General features: G+C 52.4%; 1 protein-coding gene across 3 annotated transcripts in view; it reads right to left on the bottom strand.

Annotated features, from left to right (window-relative positions):
• POMGNT1 (protein O-linked mannose N-acetylglucosaminyltransferase 1 (beta 1,2-)) overlaps positions 1 to 21,374 on the bottom strand; it is a gene marked incomplete at its 3' end in the record, with an annotated part of 59,168 nt that overhangs the window by 33,048 nt on the left and 4,746 nt on the right. For all 3 annotated transcript variants that reach the window (XM_082276011.1, XM_082276013.1, XM_082276012.1), the window contains exons 3-8: positions 8,737 to 8,839; positions 8,534 to 8,649; positions 3,842 to 3,907; positions 3,646 to 3,759; positions 1,526 to 1,643; positions 1,344 to 1,442 (exon numbers count right to left, since the gene is read on the bottom strand). In XM_082276011.1, the coding sequence (XP_082132137.1) occupies positions 1,344 to 1,442; positions 1,526 to 1,643; positions 3,646 to 3,759; positions 3,842 to 3,907; positions 8,534 to 8,649; positions 8,737 to 8,839 (616 nt within the window). The remainder of the gene's footprint in view (positions 1 to 1,343; positions 1,443 to 1,525; positions 1,644 to 3,645; positions 3,760 to 3,841; positions 3,908 to 8,533; positions 8,650 to 8,736; positions 8,840 to 21,374) is intronic.

The raw sequence follows: 21,374 nt of genomic DNA, 5'->3' as shown, positions 1-21,374 counted from the left end.
TACAATCAGAACTCATTGGAGGCGGAGCACAGCCTTCTATAGAATGTCCCTGCCAGGCTGATGATTGGTTCTCCCCAGAGCTGCTATCATGATGGGAGTGGCAGACCGCACACAGCTCACTGTCTGGGGGAGGGGCAGACCGCACACAGCTCACTGTCTGGGGGAGGGGCAGACCGCACACAGCTCACCTTCTGGGGGAGGGGCAGACCGCACACAGCTCACTGTCTGGGGGAGGGGCAGACCGCACACAGCTCACTGTCTGGGGGAGGGGCAGACCGCACACAGCTCACTCTGGGGGAGGGGCAGAACATACATAGTTCACTCTCAGGGGGAGGGGCAGACCGCACACAGCTCACTCCCAGGGGGAGGGGCAGACTGTACATAGATCACTCCCTGGGGGAGGGGCAGACCGCACACAGCTCATTCCCTGAGGGAGCGGTAGACCGCACACAGCTCACCTTCTGGGGGGAGGGGCAAACCACACACAGTTCACCCTCTGGGGGAGGGGCAGACCACACACAGTTCACCCTCTGGGGGAGGGGCAGACCGTACACAGCTCACCTTCTTGGAGAGGGGCAGACCGTACACAGCTCACCTTCTGGGGGAGGGGCAGACCATACACAGCTCACCTTCTGGGGGAGGGGCAGATCGTACACAGCTCACCTTCTGGGGGAGGGGCAGACCACACACAGCTCACCTTCTGGGGGAGGGGCAGATCGTACACAGCTCACCTTCTGGGGGAGGGGCAGATCGTACACAGCTCACCTTCTGGGGGAGGGGCAGACCACACACAGCTCACCTTCTGGGGGAGGGGCAGACCACACACAGCTCACCTTCTGGGGGAGGGGCAGACCACACACAGCTCACCTTCTGGGGGAGGGGCAGACCGTACACAGCTCACCTTCTGGGGGAGGGGCAGACCACACACAGTTCACTCTCTGGGGGAGGGGCAGACCGTACACAGCTCACCTTCTGGGGGAGGGGCAGACCGTACACAGCTCACCTTCTGGGGGAGGGGCAGACCATACACAGCTCACCTTCTGGGGGAGGGGCAGACCGTACACAGCTCACCTTCAGGGGGAGGGGCAGACCGTACACAGCTCACCTTCTGGGGGAGGGGCAGACCGTACACAGCTCACCTTCTGTGGGAGGGGCAGACCATACACAGCTCACCTTCTGGGGGAGGGGCAGACCGTACACAGCTCACCTTCAGGGGGAGGGGCAGACCGTACACAGCTCACCTTCTGGGGGAGGGGCAGACCGTACACAGCTCACCTTCTGTGGGAGGGGCAGACCACACACAGTTCACTCTCTGGGGGAGGGGCAGACCGTACACAGCTCACCTTCTGGGGGAACAAGTTGAATGTCGGTCTTCAGCAGAACCGGATCTCCCCAGGTGGACAATGCCGGTGACTTTGAGTGTTTTTCTCCATAGATTTGCCCTGATGGAATGAAGATAAATTGTACACCACACAGGACACTGCAGGCGCTATGACAAGGAGTGCCGGACACACAAACTATTCACCTCCTTTCTTCACCACAAATGTCCACATGTCCCTCCATCCCAACGTCGGAGCCACCTGACTGCCCAAACTCTTCAGCAGGTTCTTCGCTGTGTCTTTAAGATGGAAGGATCCTTCGTCCTGCAACAGGGAAGAAATACGGGACATATGGAACCTGCAAAATCCCACATCAGGTCTTCTCTATGAACCCGATGGTTGTTCCATCTACCAATCAGAGGCTTCCATCCAGTCTTCTAAAAAATAACCCCCCTCAAGCATTGATTTACAGTCTTTTATTAAGGAAGCACCCTTCAAGCGATGGCTTTCAGTCTACCAATAAGGAACCCCCCCCCCAAAAGCAATAGTTTCCAGTCCCCCTAATAAGGAAGCCCCTCAAGCAATGGTTTTCAGTCTCCCCAATAAGGAAGCCCCCCCAAACAAATATTTCTAGTCTCCCCAAAAAGGAACCCCCTAAGTAATGGTTTCCAGTCCTCCCAAAAAGGAACCCCCTAAGTAATGGTTTCCAGTCTTCCCAACAAGGAAGTCCTCAAACAAATATTTCTAGTCTCTCCAATAAAGAAGCCTACTCAAGTAATCGTTTTCAGTCCTCCCAAAAAGGAAACACCCAAGCAATAGTTTCAAATCCTCCTAATAAGGAAGCCCCCCCAAGAAAAGGTTTCCAGTCTCCCCAATAAGGAAGCGTACCCAAGTAGTGTTTTCCAGTATTCCAAACGAGGAATCACCCAAGTAATGGCTTCCTATCCTCCCAAAAAGGAAGCCCCCAAGCAATGGTTTTCTTTCCAGTAAAGAAGCCTACTCAAGTAATGGTTTCCAGTCCTCCCAATAAGGAAGCCCCCCCCCCCCTTCCCAAAAGCAATGGTTTGCAGTCCACCAATAAGGAAGAACACCCAAAGGGATGACTTTTATTCCCTCAATAGGAAAGCACCCTTCAAGGGATGGTTTTTAGTCTACCAATAAGAAGCACTCCTTAAGCAATGGGATTCAGTCTCTTAATAAGGTAGCACCCTTCAAGCACTGGTTTGCAGTCTCCCAGTAAAAATCTCCCCAAGCAATGGTTTCCAGTCTCCCCAATAAGGAAGAATCTCCCCCCCTCCCTCCAGTAATGGTTTCCAGTCTCCCAAGCAATGGTTTCCAGTCTCCCAATAAGGATGCCCCCACAAGCAATGGTTTCCAGGCTCCCAATAAGGAAGCCTCCCCCCCAAGTAATGGTTTCCAGTCTCCCAAGCAATGGTTTCCAGTCTCCCAATAAGGATGGCCCCACAAGCAATGGTTTCCAGGCTCCCACTAAGGAAGCCTCCCCCCCTCCAGTAATGGTTTCCAGTCTCCCAAGCAATGGTTTCCAGTCTCCCAATAAGGATGGCCCCACAAGCAATGGTTTCCAGGCTCCCCAATAAGGAAGAATCTCCCCCCCTCCCTCCAGTAATGGTTTCCAGTCTCCCAAGCAATGGTTTCCAGTCTCCCAATAAGGATGCCCCCACAAGCAATGGTTTCCAGGCTCCCAATAAGGAAGCCTCCCCCCCAAGTAATGGTTTCCAGTCTCCCAAGCAATGGTTTCCAGTCTCCCAATAAGGATGGCCCCACAAGCAATGGTTTCCAGGCTCCCACTAAGGAAGCCTCCCCCCCTCCAGTAATGGTTTCCAGTCTCCCAAGCAATGGTTTCCAGTCTCCCAATAAGGATGCCCCCACAAGCAATGGTTTCCAGGCTCCCAATAAGGAAGCCTCCCCCCCAAGTAACGGTATCCAGTCTCCAAAGCAATGGTTTCCAGTCTCCCAATAAGGATGCCCCCACAAACAATGGTTTCCAGGCTCCCAATAAAAAAGCCTCCCCCCCAAGTAACGGTATCCAGTCTCCAAAGCAATGGTTTCCAGTCTCCCAATAAGGATGCCCCCACAAACAATGGTTTCCAGGCTCCCAATAAGGAAGCCTCCCCCCCAAGTAACGGTATCCAGTCTCCCAAGCAATAGTTTTCAGTCTCCCAATAAGGATGCCCCCACAAACAATGGTTTCCAGTCCCCCAGCAAGGGAGCTCCCCAAGCGATGGTTAAGAGCCGACAAATCAGGAAGCCCCCCAAATTACAGTTTCTAGTCTCCAAATAAGGAAGCCCCCCACCCAGAACTGACCTTGACAGTAAAGATGAGGATACGGCCACGGGCCACCATGTTTAAGAACAGAACCATTGCTTCATCTTCATGTGGGGAATATGTGTCAAAAACTCTCTTTGCCATCACGTGACCCTGCAGGAAAAATAGTCACATCACTTGGGAAAATCAGAATATGATAAAGATGGCAGAAAAAAAACACATGACTGCGACATACCGAGGCCTGGTTCAGTACGATGACGTGAATTCCTCTTCCCTGCTCCCGGGCCTCATCCTCCAACACCTGCAACACACAAAACTGTAAACATGCAGAACATCAAGACCACAAGACTTCCCTCTATGGACAGAACATCAAGACCACAGGACGTCCCTCTATGGACAGAGCATCAAGACCACAGGACGTCCCTCTATGGACAGAGCATCAAGACCACAGGACGTCCCTCTATGGACAGAGCATCAAGACCACAAGACTTCCCTCTATGGACAAAGCATCAAGACCACAGGACAACCCTCTATAGACAGAGCATCAAGACCACAGGACATCCCTCTATGGACAGAGCATCAAGACCACAGGACGACCCTCTATGGACAGAGCATCAAGACCACAGGACGTCCCTCTATGGACAGAGCATCAAGACCACAGGACGACCCTCTATGGACAGAGCATCAGGACCACAGGACATCCCTCTATAGACAGAGCATCAAGACCACAGGACGACCCTCTATAGACAGAGCATCAAGACCACAGGACGTCCCTCTATGGACAGAGCATCAAGACCACAGGATGACCCTCTATGGACAGAGCATCAAGACCACAGGACGTCCCTCTATGGACAGAGCATCAAGACCACAGGATGACCCTCTATGGACAGAGCATCAAGACCACAGGATGACCCTCTATGGACAGAGCATCAAGACCACAGGACAACCCTCTATAGACAGAGCATCAAGACCACAGGACGTCCCTCTATGGACAGAGCATCAAGATCACAGGACGACCCTCTATGGACAGAGCATCAAGACAACAGGACATCCCTCTATAGACAGAGCATCAGGACCACAGGACGTCCCTCTATAGACAGAGCATCAAGACAACAGGACGACCCTCTATAGACAGAGCATCCAGACCACAGGACGTCTCTCTATGGACAGAGCATCAAGATCACAGGACGACCCTCTATAGACAGAGCATCCAGACCACAGGACATCCCTCTATGGACAGAGCATCAGGACCACAGGACGTCCATCTATAGACAGAGCATCAAGACCACAGGACATCCCTCTATGGACAGAGCATCAAAATCACTGGACATCCCTCTATTGACAGTACATCAAGACCACAGGACGTCCTTCTATGGCCAGCACATCTAAGACCACAGGACATCCCTCTATGGACAGCCCATCAAGACCACAGGACGTCCCTCTATGGACAGAGCATCAGGACCACAGGACGTCCCTCTATGGACAGAGCATCAAGACCACAGGACATCCCTCTATAGACAGAGCATCAAGACCACAGGACGTCCCTCTATAGACAGAGCATCAGGACCACAGGACGACCCTCTATAGACAGAGCATCAGGACCACAGGACATCCCTCTATAGACAGAGCATCAAGACCACAGGACGTCCCTCTATAGACAGAGCATCAGGACCACAGGACGACCCTCTATAGACAGAGCATCAGGACCACAGGACATCCCTCTATAGACAGAGCATCAAGACCACAGGACGTCCCTCTATGGACAGAGCATCAGGACCACAGGACGTCCCTCTATGGACAGAGCATCAAGACCACAGGACGTCCCTCTATGGACAGAGCATCAGGACCACAGGACGACCCTCTATAGACAGAGCATCAGGACCACAGGACGACCCTCTATAGACAAGAGCATCCAGACCACAGGACGTCCCTCTATAGACAGAGCATCAAGACCACAGGACGTCCCTCTATGGACAGAGCATCAAGACCACAGGACCTCCCTCTATAGACAGAGCATCAAGACCACAGGACATCCCTCTATGGACAGAGCATCAAGACCACAGGACGTCCCTCTATGGACAGAGCATCAAGACCACAGGACGACCCTCTATGGACAGAGCATCAAGACCACAGGACGACCCTCTATAGACAGAGCATCAGGACCACAGGACGACCCTCTATAGACAGAGCATCAAGACCACAGGACATCCCTCTATGGACAGAGCATCAAGACCACAGGACGTCCCTCTATGGACAGAGCATCAGGATCACAGGACGTCCCTCTATAGACAGAGCATCAAGACAACAGGACGTCCCTCTATAGACAGAGCATCAAGACCACAGGACGACCCTCTATAGACAGAGCATCAAGACCACAGGACATCCCTCTATAGACAGAGCATCAGGACCACAGGACGTCCCTCTATAGACAGAGCATCAAGACCACAGGACATCCCTCTATGGACAGAGCATCAAAATCACAGGTTGTTCCTCTATGGACAGCACATCAGGACCACAGGACATCCCTTTATGGGCAGTCCACCAAGACCACAGGATGTCCCTCTATGGACAGAGCATCAGGACCACAGGACGTCCCTCTATTGACAGTACATCAAGACCACAGGACGTCCTTCTATGGGCAGCCCACCAAGACCACAGGACATCCCTCTATGGACAGAGCATCAGGACCACAGGACGTCCCTCTATAGACAGAGCATCAAGACCACAGGACGTCCCTCTATGACCAGCCCATCAAGACCACAGGACGTCCCTCTATGGCCAGCACATCAAGGGGGAGCCCCTGATGTAATGGGGGGGGGGTCAACCCCTGATGTGATGGGGGGGACTTCTAATGTGATGGGGAGGGAGGACTTGTGATGTGATGGGGGGCCTTCTGATGTAATGGGATGGGGGGGAACCTCTGATGTGATGGGGGGGTCAACCTCTGATGTGATGCGGGGAAACTCTAAAGTGATAGGTGGGAGCGAGGACCTCTGATGTGATGAGGGGGACCTCTGATGTGATGGGGGGGGGTCCTCTTATGTGATGGGGGGTCCTCTGATATAAAGGGGGGACCTCTGATGTGATGGGGAACCTCTGATGTGATGGGGGGGACCTCTGATGTGATGGGGGTCCTCTGATATAATGGGGGGACCTCTGATGTGCTGAGAGGACCTCTGATGTGATGGGGGGACCTCTGATATAATGGGGGGACCTCTGATAAAATGGGGGGACCTCTGATAAAATGGGGGGACCTCTGATGTGCTGAGAGGACCTCTGATGTGATGGGAACCTCTGATGTGATAAGGGGACCTCTGATGTGATAAAGGGACCTCTGGTGTGATGGGGGGACCTCTGATGTGATGGGGGGGACCTTTGATGTGATGGGGGGGGACCTCTGATGTGATGGTGGGACCTCTGATGTGATGGTGGGACCTCTGATGTGATGGGGAGACCTCTAATGTGATGGGAGGACCTCTGATGTGATGGGAGGACCTCTGATGTGATGGTGGGACCTCTGATGTGATGGTGGGACCTCTGATGTGATGGGGAGGACCTCTGTGATAAAGGGACCTCTGATGTGATGGGGGACCTCTGATGTGATGGGGAGACCTCTGATGTGATGGGGAGACCTCTGATGTGATGGGGAGGACCTCTGTGATAAAGGGACCTCTGATGTGATGGGAGGACCTCTGATGTGATGGGAGGACCTCTTTTGTGATGGGGGGACCTCTATTGTGATGGGGGGGACCTCTGATGTGATGGGGGGACCTCTGATGTGATGGGGAGGACCTCTGATGTGATGGGGAGGAACTCTGTGATAAAGGGACCTCTGATGTGATGGGGGGGACCTCTGATGTGATGGGAGGAACTCTGATGTGATGGGAGGACCTCTTTTGTGATAGGGGGACCTCTATTGTGATGGGGGGGACCTCTGATGTGATGGGGGGACCTCTGACATAATGGGGGGGGACCTCTGATATAATGGGGGGACCTCTGATGTGATGGGGGGACCTCTGATGTGATGAGGAACCTCTGATGTGATAAGGGGACCTCTGATGTGATGGGGGGGACCTCTGATGTGATGGGGGGGACCTCTGATGTGATGGGGGGACCTCTGATGTGATGGGGGGACCTCTGATGTGATGGGGGGACCTCTGATGTGATGAGAGGACCTCTGATGTGATGAGGAACCTCTGATGTGATGAGGAACCTCTGATGTGATGAGGAACCTCTGATGTGATGAGGAACCTCTGATGTGATGGGGGGGACCTCTGATGTGATGGGGGGGACCTCTGATGTGATGGGGGGACCTCTGATGTGATGGGGGGGACCTCTGATGTGATGAGGAACCTCTGATGTGATGAGGAACCTCTGATGTGATAAGGGGACCTCTGATGTGATGGGGTAACCTCTGATGTGATGGGGGGACCTCTGATGTGATGGGGTAACCTCTGATGTGATGGGGGGACCTCTGATGTGATGGGGTAACCTCTGATGTGATGGGGTAACCTCTGATGTGATGGGGTAACCTCTGATGTGATGGGGTAACCTCTGATGTGATGGAGGGGACCTCTGATGTGATGGGGGGACCTCTGATGTGATGGGGGGACCTCTGATGTGATGGGGGGACCTCTGATGTGATGGGGGGGGACTTCTGATGTGATGGGGGGACCTCTGATGTGATGGGGGACCTCTGATGTGATGGGAGGACCTCTATTGTGATGGGAGGACCTCTGATGTGATGGGAGGACCTCTGATGTGATGGGAGGACCTCTATTGTGATGGGGAACTCTGTGACCTCTGATACACGGAAAGGACTGTGACTGCAGTGTTACCCGGCACTCACTGTCGTCCCATAGGAGGGGGGGGAGGGACCTCTGTAACACGCGGAAAGGACTGTGACCGCAATGTCCCTGGCACTCACCGCCGTCCCATCCACGGCAATGTAGACCTTGGAGCGGCTGGAATAAATTTCCACATCCAGAGCCTTCTTCCCCCCGGCGGCTCGTCGGGGAAATTCCACGTTCTGCACATTGTCCTCTGAGGAGAGAGAAGACCGGATTATCGGAGATATCACCCAATGATAAGACGTGGTTTCTAAGCTCCGCCCCTGCGGATCACACTCACCGTAGTCCTGGTCGATGTCCTCCTCGTTCACGGCTCTCCGGGTGTCCAGGATCAGCTTTATGTTGACAATGACGGTGACGAGGAGGAAGAGGACGGCCCCCGTCTGTGGGAGGAGGAAGGTGACATTAGAGCTGAACGCTTCTGGGTAAAATGAGAATCACGATTTTTTTGCTTAGAATAAAGATTACGATTCGCTGCGTGACGTCATCTCTCACATTATACAAAAAATGGGGCTAACTTTACTGTTTAGGTTTTTTTAAATTCATTAAAATATATTTTTTCCCAAAAAACTGCATTTGAAAGACTTCTGCGCAAATCCCGTGTGATATAAAAGATTGCAAACATCGCCATTTTATTCTCCAGAGTCTCTGCTAATATATATAATGTTTGGGGATTCTAAGTCATTTTCTAGCAATTTTAACCACTTACCGCAAAGTGACGTATGGGTACGTCGGCTGAATTTGCGTGAGTATACCGCGATGATGCCTCTAGCTAGAGGCATCATCCCAGTACCGTTGTATAGAGCCGGCGGTCGGCTTTTCGGCGGTAACGACCGATGCAGCTCCGGAGAAGCTCGACCGTTACCCCGGCGAGCGGGAGGGGACGACCCCCCCCCTCCCGCGGCTCTGCCCGGGTCTCCCGTTCCACCAGGAACAACCAGCCGGCACAGAGGGAAAGCTTTAGATGGGGGGGAGGGGGGGGCGATGGTCACAGAGGGAGAGCTATAGATGGGGGGGGATGGTGATGGTCACAGAGGGAGAGCTATAAACGGGGGGGGGGGGGGGTGATGGTCACAGAGGGAGAGCTATAGACAGAGGGGGGGTGATGGTCACAGAGAGGGAGCTATAGAGGGGGGGGGGGGGGTTAATGGTCACAGAGGGAGAGCTATAGACAGGGAGGGGTGATGGTCACAGAGGGAGAGCTATAGACGGGGGGGTTGATGGTCACAGAGGGAGAGCTATAGACAGGGGGGGGTGATGGTCACAGAGGGAGAGCTATAGATGGGGGGGTGATGGTCACAGAGGGAGAGCTATAGACGGGGGGGTTGATGGTCACAGAGGGAGAGCTATAGAGGGGGGGGGTTGATGGTCACAGAGGGAGAGCTATAGATGGGGGGGGGGGGGTTGATGGTCACAGAGAGAGAGATATAGAGGGGGGGGTGATAGTCACAGAGGGAGAGCTATAGACAGGGGGGGGTGATAGTCACAGAGGGAGAGCTATAGACGGGGGGTTGATGGTCACAGAGGGAGAGCTATAGAGGGGGGGGGGGGGGTTGATGGTCACAGAGGGAGAGCTATAGACGGGGGGGGGTTGATGGTCACAGAGGGAGAGCTATAGGGGGGGTGATAGTCACAGGGGGAGAGCTATAGACATGGGGGGGGGGGTGATGGTCACAGAGGGAGAGCTATAGAGGGGGGGTGGGGTGGTAGTCACAGAGGGAGAGCTATAGATGGGGGGGGGTGATAGTCACAGAGGGAGAGCTATAGGGGGGGTGATAGTCACAGAGGGAGAGCTATAGACGGGGGGGGGGGGGTTGGTGGTCACAGAGGGAGAGCTATAGACGGGGGGGGGTTGATGGTCACAGAGGGAGAGCTATAGGGGGGGTGATAGTCACAGGGGGAGAGCTATAGACATGGGGGGGGGGGGGTGATGGTCACAGAGGGAGAGCTATAGAGGGGGGGTGGGGTGGTAGTCACAGAGGGAGAGCTATAGATGGGGGGGGGGGTGATAGTCACAGAGGGAGAGCTATAGGGGGGGTGATAGTCACAGAGGGAGAGCTATAGACGGGGGGGGGGGGGGGTTGGTGGTCACAGAGGGAGAGCTATAGGGGGGGTGATAGTCACAGGGGGAGAGCTATAGACATGGGGGGGGGGTGATGGTCACAGAGGGAGAGCTATAGAGGGGGGGTGGGGTGGTAGTCACAGAGGGAGAGCTATAGATGGGGGGGGGGGTGATAGTCACAGAGGGAGAGCTATAGGGGGGGTGATAGTTACAGAGGGAGAGCTATAGACGGGGGGTTGATGGTCACAGAGGGAGAGCTATAGGGGGGGTGATAGTCACAGGGGGAGAGCTATAGAGGGGGGGTGGGGTGGTAGTCACAGAGGGAGAGCTATAGATGGGGGGGGGTGATAGTCACAGAGGGAGAGCTATATAGGGGGGGTGATAGTCACAGAGGGAGTCGTAGGACTGTAGTATAAATTCTTAGCATCCTCCCCAAACAACAGAGTGCTGAGGATGTTACACAGCTCATCAGATTCATTCTTACACACTATTACTTTCAATAATGACATCTCTCTCCAATGTATGGGCTATGGGAAGTAAAATGGCACCCCGATATGCAAACTTATTTATGGATGATCTGGAGGACAAATTCCTGAACAGCAAACAACAAAATCCATACAGATGTGATCGCTATATCGACGATATCTTCATCATATGCACAGAAGGTGAAGAAAATCTAAAACAGTTTTACTCATTGATCAACACCTTTCACCCATCGATCAAACTAAAAATGGATTATTCTAACAGGCATGACAGCTTCCTAGACACCACCATAGTATACATCAGAGATGACAAGCTTCATACTTCCATATACATCAGAGATGACAAGCTTCATACTTCCATATACAGCAGGGATGACAAGCTTCATACTTTCATATACAGCAAGGATTCCCAAACTACGGCCCTCCAGCTGTTGCAGAACTACACATCCCATGAAGCATTGTAAAACTCTGAAATTCACAGACATGACTAGGCATGATGAGAATTGTAGTTCCTGAACTGGAGGGCCGTAGTTTGGGGACCCCTGGTATACAGGAAACTGACTGACCGATGCAGCTACCTCCATAGTTCCAGTTTTCACCCCCAACACACTAAACGGGCCATCATACACAGCCAGGCCATCAGATACCCCCAAATATGTTCAGACCTAAAAGACGCAGATAAACATCTCAGAACACCAGCAAACTCCTTCTGTAAGAAAGGTTACAAAGACCAAACCATCAACACCGGCATAAACCCCAAAGAGGAAATCTTCTCCAATACAAAGAGAAAAAAACAAATAGCCGCGTACCTCTACTCACCACACACAATGCAGCATTTGAAGGGATAAGAAAGATAATCAAAGATTTACAACCCATCATAACAGAGGATGAAACTCCGAAAGGAATATTCCAACAACCTCCAATACTGGCCTTCAGACAACCACCCAACCCCCGACATCAACTAATCAGCAGAAAACTTCATTCTGATTATGAAGTCACAAATAATGGGAGGAAAACCCTGCAATAAAAAACTCTGCAACCAGATCAATCTGTCTAAAAGTGTCCCACACACAAATGGGACCTTCAATATAACGGGATCTATATAACTGCACCTCCAGTAATGTTCTGTGCCTCATCCAATGCAGAAGTAATGGGATCACACAACGGCACCTCCAGTAATGTTCTGTGCCTCCTCCAATGCAGAAGTAACGGGATCACACAACGACACCTCCAGTAATGTTCTGTGCCTCCTCCAATGCAGAAGTAACGGGATCACACAACGGCACCTCCAGTAATGTTCTGTGCCTCCTCCAATGCAGAAGTAACGGAATCACACAACGGCACCTCCAGTAATGTTCTGTGCCTCCTCCAATGCAGAAGTAACGGGATCACACAACGGCACCTCCAGTAATGTTCTGTGCCTCCTCCAATGCAGAAGTAACGGGATCACACAACGGCACCTCCAGTAATGTTCTGTGCCTCATCCAATGCAGAAGTAATGGGATCACACAACGGCACCTCCAGTAATGTTCTGTGCCTCATCCAATGCAGAAGTAACGGGATCACACAACTGCACCTCCAGTAATGTTCTGTGCCTCATCCAATGCAGAAGTAACGGGATCACACAACGGCACCTCCAGTAATGTTCTGTGCCTCATCCAATGCAGAAGTAATGGGATCACACAACGGCACCTCCAGTAATGTTATGTGCCTCCTCCAATGCAGAAGTAATGGGATCACACAACGGCACCTCCAGTAATGTTCTGTGCCTCATCCAATGCAGAAGTAACGGGATCACACAACGGCACCTCCAGTAATGTTCTGTGCCTCATCCAATGCAGAAGTAACGGGATCACACAACTGCACCTCCAGTAATGTTCTGTGCCTCCTCCAATGCAGAAGTAACGGGATCACACAACTGCACCTCCAGTAATGTTCTGTGCCTCCTCCAATGCAGAAGTAACGGGATCACACAACTGCACCTCCAGTAATGTTCTGTGCCTCCTCCAATGCAGAAGTAACGGGATCACACAATGGCACCTCCAGTAATGTTCTGTGCCTCATCCAATGCAGAAGTAACGGGATCACACAACGGCACCTCCAGTAATGTTCTGAGCCTCCTCCAATGCAGAAGTAACGGGATCACACAACTGCACCTCCAGTAATGTTCTGTGCCTCATCCAATGCAGAAGTAACGGGATCACACAACGGCACCTCCAGTAATGTTCTGTGCCTCATCCAATGCAGAAGTAACGGGATCACACAACGGCACCTCCAGTAATGTTCTGTGCCTCCTCCAATGCAGAAGTAACGGAATCACACAAATGCACCTCCAGTAATGTTATGTGCCTCATCCAATGCAGAAGTAATGGGATCACACAACTGCACCTCCAGTAATGTTCTGTGCCTCCTCCAATGCAGAAGTAACGGGATCACACAACGGCACCTCCAGTAATGTTCTGTGCCTCCTCCAATGCAGAAGTAACGGGATCACACAACTGCACCTCCAGTAATGTTCTGTGCCTCCTCCAAGTAGTAATGGGATCACACAACGGCACCTCCAGTAATGTTCTGTGCCTCATCCAATGCAGAAGTAACGGGATCACACAACGGCACCACCAGTAATGTTCTGTGCCTCATCCAATGCAGAAGTAACGGGATCACACAACTACACCTCCAGTAATGTTCTGTGCCTCATCCAATGCAGAAGATGTAGCAAAGGATGTTATATAGGCAAAACAGGACAGAAGTTACAAGCGAGGATGGATTTGCACAGACATACCATCCAGGAACATAAAGATGAAAGTTTCCACACATGTGCGGGACATCATTTCTCACCCCCAGACCTCACTATAGAAGACCTCATTGTTTTAGTTCTTAAAGCGGAGTTCCGGCCTCAAAATCGATTTTGGGCCATCCGCTTGCTGAGGGCAACCTGAAAAAGAAATGGATGCTCCCAATTTTTTTTTTTTTGGTCACTTACCTTTTTATAGAAGAAAATATACTCACCTTCCTTCCACTTCCTCCCTCTGTGGCCGCGGCCCGCGCCGTCACTTCCGGTTTGCAATGATTCCTGGGAGCTGAACATCATCGCTCCCAGGAATCAATGCCCTGCACAGGCCCCGACGTCAGTTCCAGGGCAGGCGCGGCATTCCCTGCTAAACAGCTTCTGGGCATGTCTGGAAGCTGTGCAGGGATGCCGCGCCAGCACCGGAAGTGATGATCGGGGCACTATGGGACTCCGACATCACCGAAGAGACCGCAGAAGAGGACGCGCTGGCTTCAGCTGTCCACACCTGAGATGGCAGCGCTGGAGAAGAAATTTTCAAGGTAAGTATTTCTCCTTACAGGTAAGTGCGACCCGGGACAGTTCAGAGGCTATTCATTGTGGAATGTACTAACCTTGACTGTCCTGGGGAGATTTTTAGCTCAAATTGACCTCCGAGGCCGGAACTCCACTTTAACCACTTAAGCCCCGGAGGATTTCCCCATTCCTGACCAGGCCCTATTTTGCGATTCGGCACTGCGTGATTTTAACGGACAATTGCGCGGTCGTTCGACGCTTTACGCAAAATAAAATTGATGTCCTTTTTTTCCCACAAACAGAGCTTTCTTTTGGTGGTATTTCATCACCTCTGCGATTTTTACTTTTTGCGCTATAAACAAAAAAAGAGCGACAATTTTGAAAAAATAACAATTTCTCTTATGTCCTCCGACAGTCACCGCCCCCTCTCAATTCGTCACCAATGGGTATTGACCTTTGCTCCATAGGAGTAGCTAGGCAACAAGAATTGTTAATACAAAGCTTTTAACATAGACACAGCCCTAGGGGCTGTCCCCTCAGTCAATACCTCCCTGCACCAGCATTCCCAACCCAGTTTGTCTTTGCCTAGCTTAGGAGAAGCTGGCTTTCCTGTGCTGGGGCTCAGTCTCAGCCTTCTACCCTTTATTTGAAGTATTTTTCTCTTTTCTTTACTAGCAGTTATTTTGTCAGCCTTAGTTTAGGGATCTTCTGATGAAGAATCATCATGCGGAGCTGGGTCTCGGACTGGCCACCCTGCATCACAGGGCTGATAGCCAGATGGATCCCCAGCCTGCCATCGAGCGTTCAGCTTAGGTTTTACCCTGGCACATTGAACGACCCATCCCTGTTCGCTGCAGGGATGCTGCCTGTGAGGTGGCTACCTCACTGGACGCCATGACTGCGGTCCACAAGCGTCCTGGCTGCGGCACTCCCTGTCTGCCCTGATAGCGGTTTGTCGCTGGAGACGGCTCCCCACACCATCTGGTACGGTAAGCACCTTCTGTGTGGGGACCTTCTGTATGGGTGTCAGTCTGTGGCTGTGTATACCCTCCATGTCTGTGTAACTGCGGGCTCCCTGTCAGATCCCTGTGTGGCTGCATGCCTGTGGGCTGCGAGGGGGGGGCCATCCTGCTCTGCTGTTTTATTATGCTCTGGGTGCAGTTTGAGTGCAGACATGTGTGTGTGCGGTGATCGCTGCGGCGGTCCGCCATTTTATTTGACTGTATACTGTGACCTGCCCTGTCTCTATGCAGCGCCGTGTTTTGGCGCCATTCGCCGCCATTTTGGCGGGCGATACTGTCCATGCACATGGCGGCGCCATTTTATTGTAGCCTTTTTTCCTCTGCCGAGCGGCCATTTTGCTGGTGCCTTCCATAGGCTATATCTATCAGTCAGCATTGCATCACTTCCTCTTTCCCCGGGAACAGCGATCGGTGGCAGCAGTCTGGTGTGCTCTCTCCAGGTTTTTACCTGTCTGTCCTGTCATTCCTTGCTCGGTGTTTGTCTATCCCTGCGGGGTCAGTGCATACAGCAGTGTGCGGTGGGCTGCGCTCGCCGTGGTTTTTAAAGGGCCAGTACCTTTATAGCTTTCTGTACTGGGGCATGGATTCTCAGGATAGCAAGTTTCCCCCCGCCCAAGTGGGGGACCAGGGGGCTGCTGCATTCCCCGAGGGGGCCGATCTAACCACTGTAGTGGCTTCCTTGGTGTCTCAGGTGCAGATGCTGCTGGCTGAACGATCCGCAAAAAGGGCCAGGTTATCTATTTCCTCTGATTCAGAGGGCGATATGGCTGCTGGGGCTGGCGTGCCCTTCTCAGGGTCCCGCTCATCTTTGGACCTTGCGGGGTCTGAGGGAGAGCCTGAGGTGCAGGGGGTTGATGTTTCTCCCCCTGGCTCGCCTGATGAGCTTGCACTCATGAATGAGCTGATTGCCTCCATAAAGGACACCTTGCACTTGGAGGATGAGCCTACTCCTCCTACTAGGATGTCTGCTTTCGGAACACAGAGGGCGCACAAATCAGCGCAGGTTTTTCCCTGCCCTGCTAAATTTCACCATACGGTTAATGAACAGTGGCGCAATTTAAAGAAGCCTTTTACTGTGCCTAATAAGTTTAAATTACTTTATCCATTTGCGCCTGCCACCGACGAGCGTTGGTGTGTGGCGCCCCCGGTCGATCACGCGGTAGCCGTTTTGAACAAAGCTACTGCGGTGCCCTCCGAGGATACCCTGGTTTTCCGGGACCCTACGGACAGGAGAATGGAGTCTCTTGCCCGTCATGCCTATATGGTGGCTGGTTCTATGCTGAAGCCTATTTTTGCTTCCATTGTGGCGGCGCAGGCTGTTGCTAATTGGACCAAGATGCTCAGGCGCACCTTGGCGGCTGATTCCGCTCCACCTACCACGTTGGCTATGGTGGACCAGATCCATCAGGGTGTCATGTACTTGTGTGATGCGGACTTGAATTTAGCTCCCTTGGCTGCACGCCTGTCTAGCGTGGCGGTACTGAACCGTCGTCTGATTTGGCTGAAGAATTGGTCGGTCGACCAATCATCTCGCAAGACGCTGGCGGATTTTCCCTACGCGGGGTCTCGTCTTTTTGGCGAAGCTTTGGATACCCTGATAAAAGGGGTTACAGGGGGCAAGAGTACTCTGCTGCCCCAGTCTTTCAAGCATAAGTCTTTCCGTGGTAAACGGAATTCCTCGTCTAGGCCCTCTCAGGGGTCCTTTCGTGCCTTTCGGTCGCAGTCCAAAGGCAAGCCCTTCAAAGGCCAAGGCTCCCACAAGAAGCCATGGGCGGGGAAGCAGAAGTCCGGCCAGTCCGGTTCGTCTTCCCATACCACTTCCGCCTGAAGGGGCGCCCTCACCCGTTTCTGGGGTGGGGGGACGTCTGCGCGGTTTCCTACAACCTTGGCTGGCCCGCGTTCGGGACAGATGGGTTCAGGAAATCGTTCGATCTGGTTACAAGATCGAATTTCTCTCTCGGCCGGCGGGCAGATTTTTTCCCTCGAATCTTCAGCTGTCTCCGGAGCGCTTGCAGGATTTGCACCTGGCAGTGCGGGACCTGCGGGCCCAGGGGGTGGTGGTCCCGGTGCCTCATCAGGACAGATTTCAGTACTCCAATCTGTTCACTGTGCCCAGAAAGGAGGGCAAAGTGCGTCCGATTCTGGACTTGAAAGCTCTGAACCGCTTTGTGCGGGTTCGCAAGTTTCGCATGGAATCCCTGCGCTCAGTGGTGGCTGCCCTGAGTCCGGGGGAATTCATGGCCTCCATCGATCTGAAGGATGCGTACCTACACATCCCCATTTTCGAGGGTCACCAGAGGTACCTTCGATTCGCCATTGCGGAGGATCATTACCAATTCGTGGCGTTGCCTTTCGGTCTCGCTTCGGCTCCGCGGGATTTTACCAAAGTGCTGGTGCCGGTTCTGGCCCTGTTGCGAGCACAGGGCATTGCTGTCTTGGGGTATCTGGACGATATCCTGATACGGTCAAACGCCAGTCAGAGCCTGGTGACCGACCTGTCCAAAACGATGCGGACTCTGCAGGAGTTCGGTTGGACCATAAACATTCTGAAAGTCGACTCTGTGTCCTTCGGTTCGCCTTACCTACCTGGGAATGATTCTGGACTCTGTCCAAGCGAAGGTCTTCCTGCCGGAGGACAAGCTTCGGACTCTTCAGGACGAGGTCAGGTCCCTCAGGGACAACCGACACTCGTCTCTCCGGACATGCATGAGATGTCTAGGTCTAATGGTTTCGTCTTTCGAGGCGATCCCTTTTGCCCAGTTTCACACGCGGGGTCTCCAGGCGGAGATTCTGACCGAGTGGGACGGGCGGCCGCAATCCCTGGATCTGCGGATCTCGTTGAGCCAAGACACCAGGAGGGGTCTTCTGTGGTGGCTCCAATCCCCGGCGGTGTCGGGGGGCAAGTCTTTTCGTCCATTGTCATGGATGGTGCTCACCACGGATGCCAGCCTGTCGGGCTGGGGTGGTGTTCTGGGCGTTCTGTCCGCCCAGGGAACTTGGTCAGAGGAGGAGTCCTCCCTCCCGATCAACATTCTGGAATTAAGAGCAATAAAGCTTTGCCTTCTACGATAGACGGACCGGCTTCGGGGCCGTCCGGTTCGGGTTCAGACAGACAATGCCACCGCGGTGGCTTACATCAACCACCAAGGGGGCACCAAGAGTGCCCGAGCGGCTCGGGAAGTAGCCGACATTTTGTCTTGGGCCGAGACACACGTCCCGGCGATAACGGCAGTTCACATACCGGGGGTGGAGAACTGGCAGGCGGATTATCTGAGTCGCCAGACCCTGGACCAGGGAGAATGGTCCCTCCACCCAGGTGTCTTCCAGATGTTGTGCGAGAAGTGGGGTTCCCCAGATGTGGACCTGTTCGCGTCTCGTCTGAACAACAAGGTGAAAAGGTTCATGACAAGGACGCGCGACATACATCAGACGATACTGATGCATGCCTTTCCACCGATTCAGCTGCTGTCCAGGCTTCTTCGCAGGTTAGCCTCGGAACCGCACACGGTGATTCTGGTAGTGCCGGACTGGCCTCGCCGGTCCTGGTACACAGATCTCGTAAATCTGGCAGTAAACGCTCCGTGGCGTCTGCCACTTCGGGAAGATCTCCTGTCTCAAGGGCCGATTTTCCATCCTGCTTTACAGTCGCTGGCTTTAACGGCTTGGCTGTTGAAAGCCAGGTCCTGAAGGATAGGGGTCTTTCCCCTGAGGTCATTCCCACTTTGATCAAGGCCAGAAAAGTCTCTTCGGGTAAAATTTACTACCGTACTTGGAAAGCATACTTTGCCTGGTGTGAGTCCAGGGGGTATTCCCCTCGCTCATATTCGGTGTCGAGAGTGTTGGCTTTCCTCCAAACTGGAGTGGACCAGCGTTTGGCGCTGGCTACAATTAAGGGTCAGATTTCTGCGCTGGCCGTTCTCTTTCAGCGTCACATTCATTGGTTAGCACCTTTGTTCAAGGGGTACGACACTTGGCCCCTCCTAGGAGGGACCCTATACCTCCATGGGACTTGAACTTGGTTCTGTCCGTGTTGCAACAGGCTCCCTTTGAAAAGCTCAGGGAGATCTCGTTGTCTCTGTTGTCCAAGAAGGTCGCCTTTTTGGTGGCGATCACTTCGGCTCGCAGGGTGTCGGAGCTGGTGGCTTTGTCCTGCAGCTCTCCCTACCTGGTGATTCACAAGGATAAGGTGGTCCTGCGACCTAACCCATCTTTTCTTCCGAAAAGGATATCGGACTTTCACCTGAATGAAGACATTTGTCTTGCCTTCGCTCTGCGCGAAGCCTAAGCATCCGAAGGAGGATGCCTTACATTCCTTGGATGTTGTCCGGGCGATCAGAGTTTACCTGTCGTCCACTGCATCTTTTCGCAAGTCGGATTCTCTCTTTGTCCTTCCTGAGGGACCTCGGAAGGGCATGGCGGCGTCGGCTGCGACTATCGCCAAATGGATCAGACAGATCATTGAACAAGCCTATGCCTTGAAGGGGAAGGTTCCTCCCTTCCCTGTGAAGGCGCACTCTACCAGATCTTTGAGTACGTCTTGGGCTTTCCGGCATCGGGCTTCTGTGGCCCAGGTGTGTAAGGCGGCGACTTGGTCGTCCATTCACACCTTCTCAAAATTCTATAAGGTGGATGTTCAGGCGTCGGCTGATGCCTCCTTTGGCCGTAAGGTTCTCAGTGCGGCGGTTTCCTAGGGACCCTTGTTTTCATGGGCCCTTGGTTGTTGGGGTGTTTTACCCCTGGGTTACTTGTTTTTTCCTGGGTTGTTGCTCCTGTTGAGCACGTTTTCCTGTTGCCCAGTTGGTTCTCTTACTGCGGTAAGGTTCCTTTCTCTGATGTAGGTACTGCATTGCCTTTTCTGCGTTTGCGTCTCCCACCCCTCATGTCTACACTGCTTTGGGACGTCCCATTGGTGACGAATTGAGAGGGGGCGGCGACTGTCGGAGGACGTAAGAGAAAACTGAATTTTTGTAAAATCTTACCGTAAAATTCCTTTCTCTGAGTCCTCCGACAGTCGCCGCCCCCCGCCCCTCTTTTGGGTTTTTTTGTGTACTCTTACTGCTATGCTACCAAACTGAGTTGGGAATGCTGGTGCAGGGAGGTATTGACTGAGGGGACAGCCCCTAGGGGTGTGTCTATGCTAAAAGCTTTGTATTAACAATTCTTGTTGCCTAGCTACTCCTACGGAGCAAAGGTCAATACCAATTGGTGACGAATTGAGAGGGGGCGGCGACTGTCGGAGGACTCAGAGAAAGGAATTTTACGGTAAGATTTTACAAAAATTCCGTTATTTTTCACATTTTTTTATATGAAATTCAGAAAAAAAATGTAAAAATCTAAATATTTTAACATTTTAGGCCAATTTGTTTTCTGTTACATATTTTTGGTATAAAAAAAATTGCAATAAGCGTATTTTGATTGGTTTGTGCAAAAGTTATCGTGTCTACAAACTACGGGAAAGATTTATGTCATTTTTATTGTATTTTTAATAGTAATGGTGGCGATCTGCGATTTTTAGTGGGACTGCGACATTGCAGCAGACAGATTGGACCCCTGACTGACATGTTTTTACACTTTTGGGGGTACCAGTGACATTACTACAGTAATCAGTGCTATACATATGCACTGTTACTGTACTAATGACACTGGCAGGGAAGGGGTTAACTTTACTGGTGATCAAGGGGTTAAGTGTGTCCCTAGGGGCGTGATTCTAACTGTCAGGGGGCGTGGCTTGTGAAGTCATCACAGAGACATGCGATCCTATATAGCAGTATAACATAGCCTCTGTGATGAATCAAGATCACAATTTTTTAACAATAAATGGTGCTGCTGTGACATCACACCGACCAACCAACACTTCCAGAAAAATATGGAACATCAAAGAGGAGGTTTAATCTGCTTCTATCACCCCCCCCCCCCCCCCATCAACATGCTAATAACATTATTACATAAATTACTTCCAACTGCATTACATGTGATGTCATCTGTGCTTCCCTATGCAATGCAGGCAGATCATGGCTGGTGGGAGGGGCCTTATGGTGTCACTGGGTG

This window comes from Pelophylax lessonae (genome assembly GCF_965119305.1).
Source record: "Pelophylax lessonae genome assembly, contig: HAP1_SCAFFOLD_191, whole genome shotgun sequence".
In the NCBI taxonomy this organism is placed as follows: Eukaryota; Metazoa; Chordata; class Amphibia; order Anura; family Ranidae; genus Pelophylax; species Pelophylax lessonae.
This window is presented reverse-complemented; position numbering and strand designations above follow the sequence as displayed.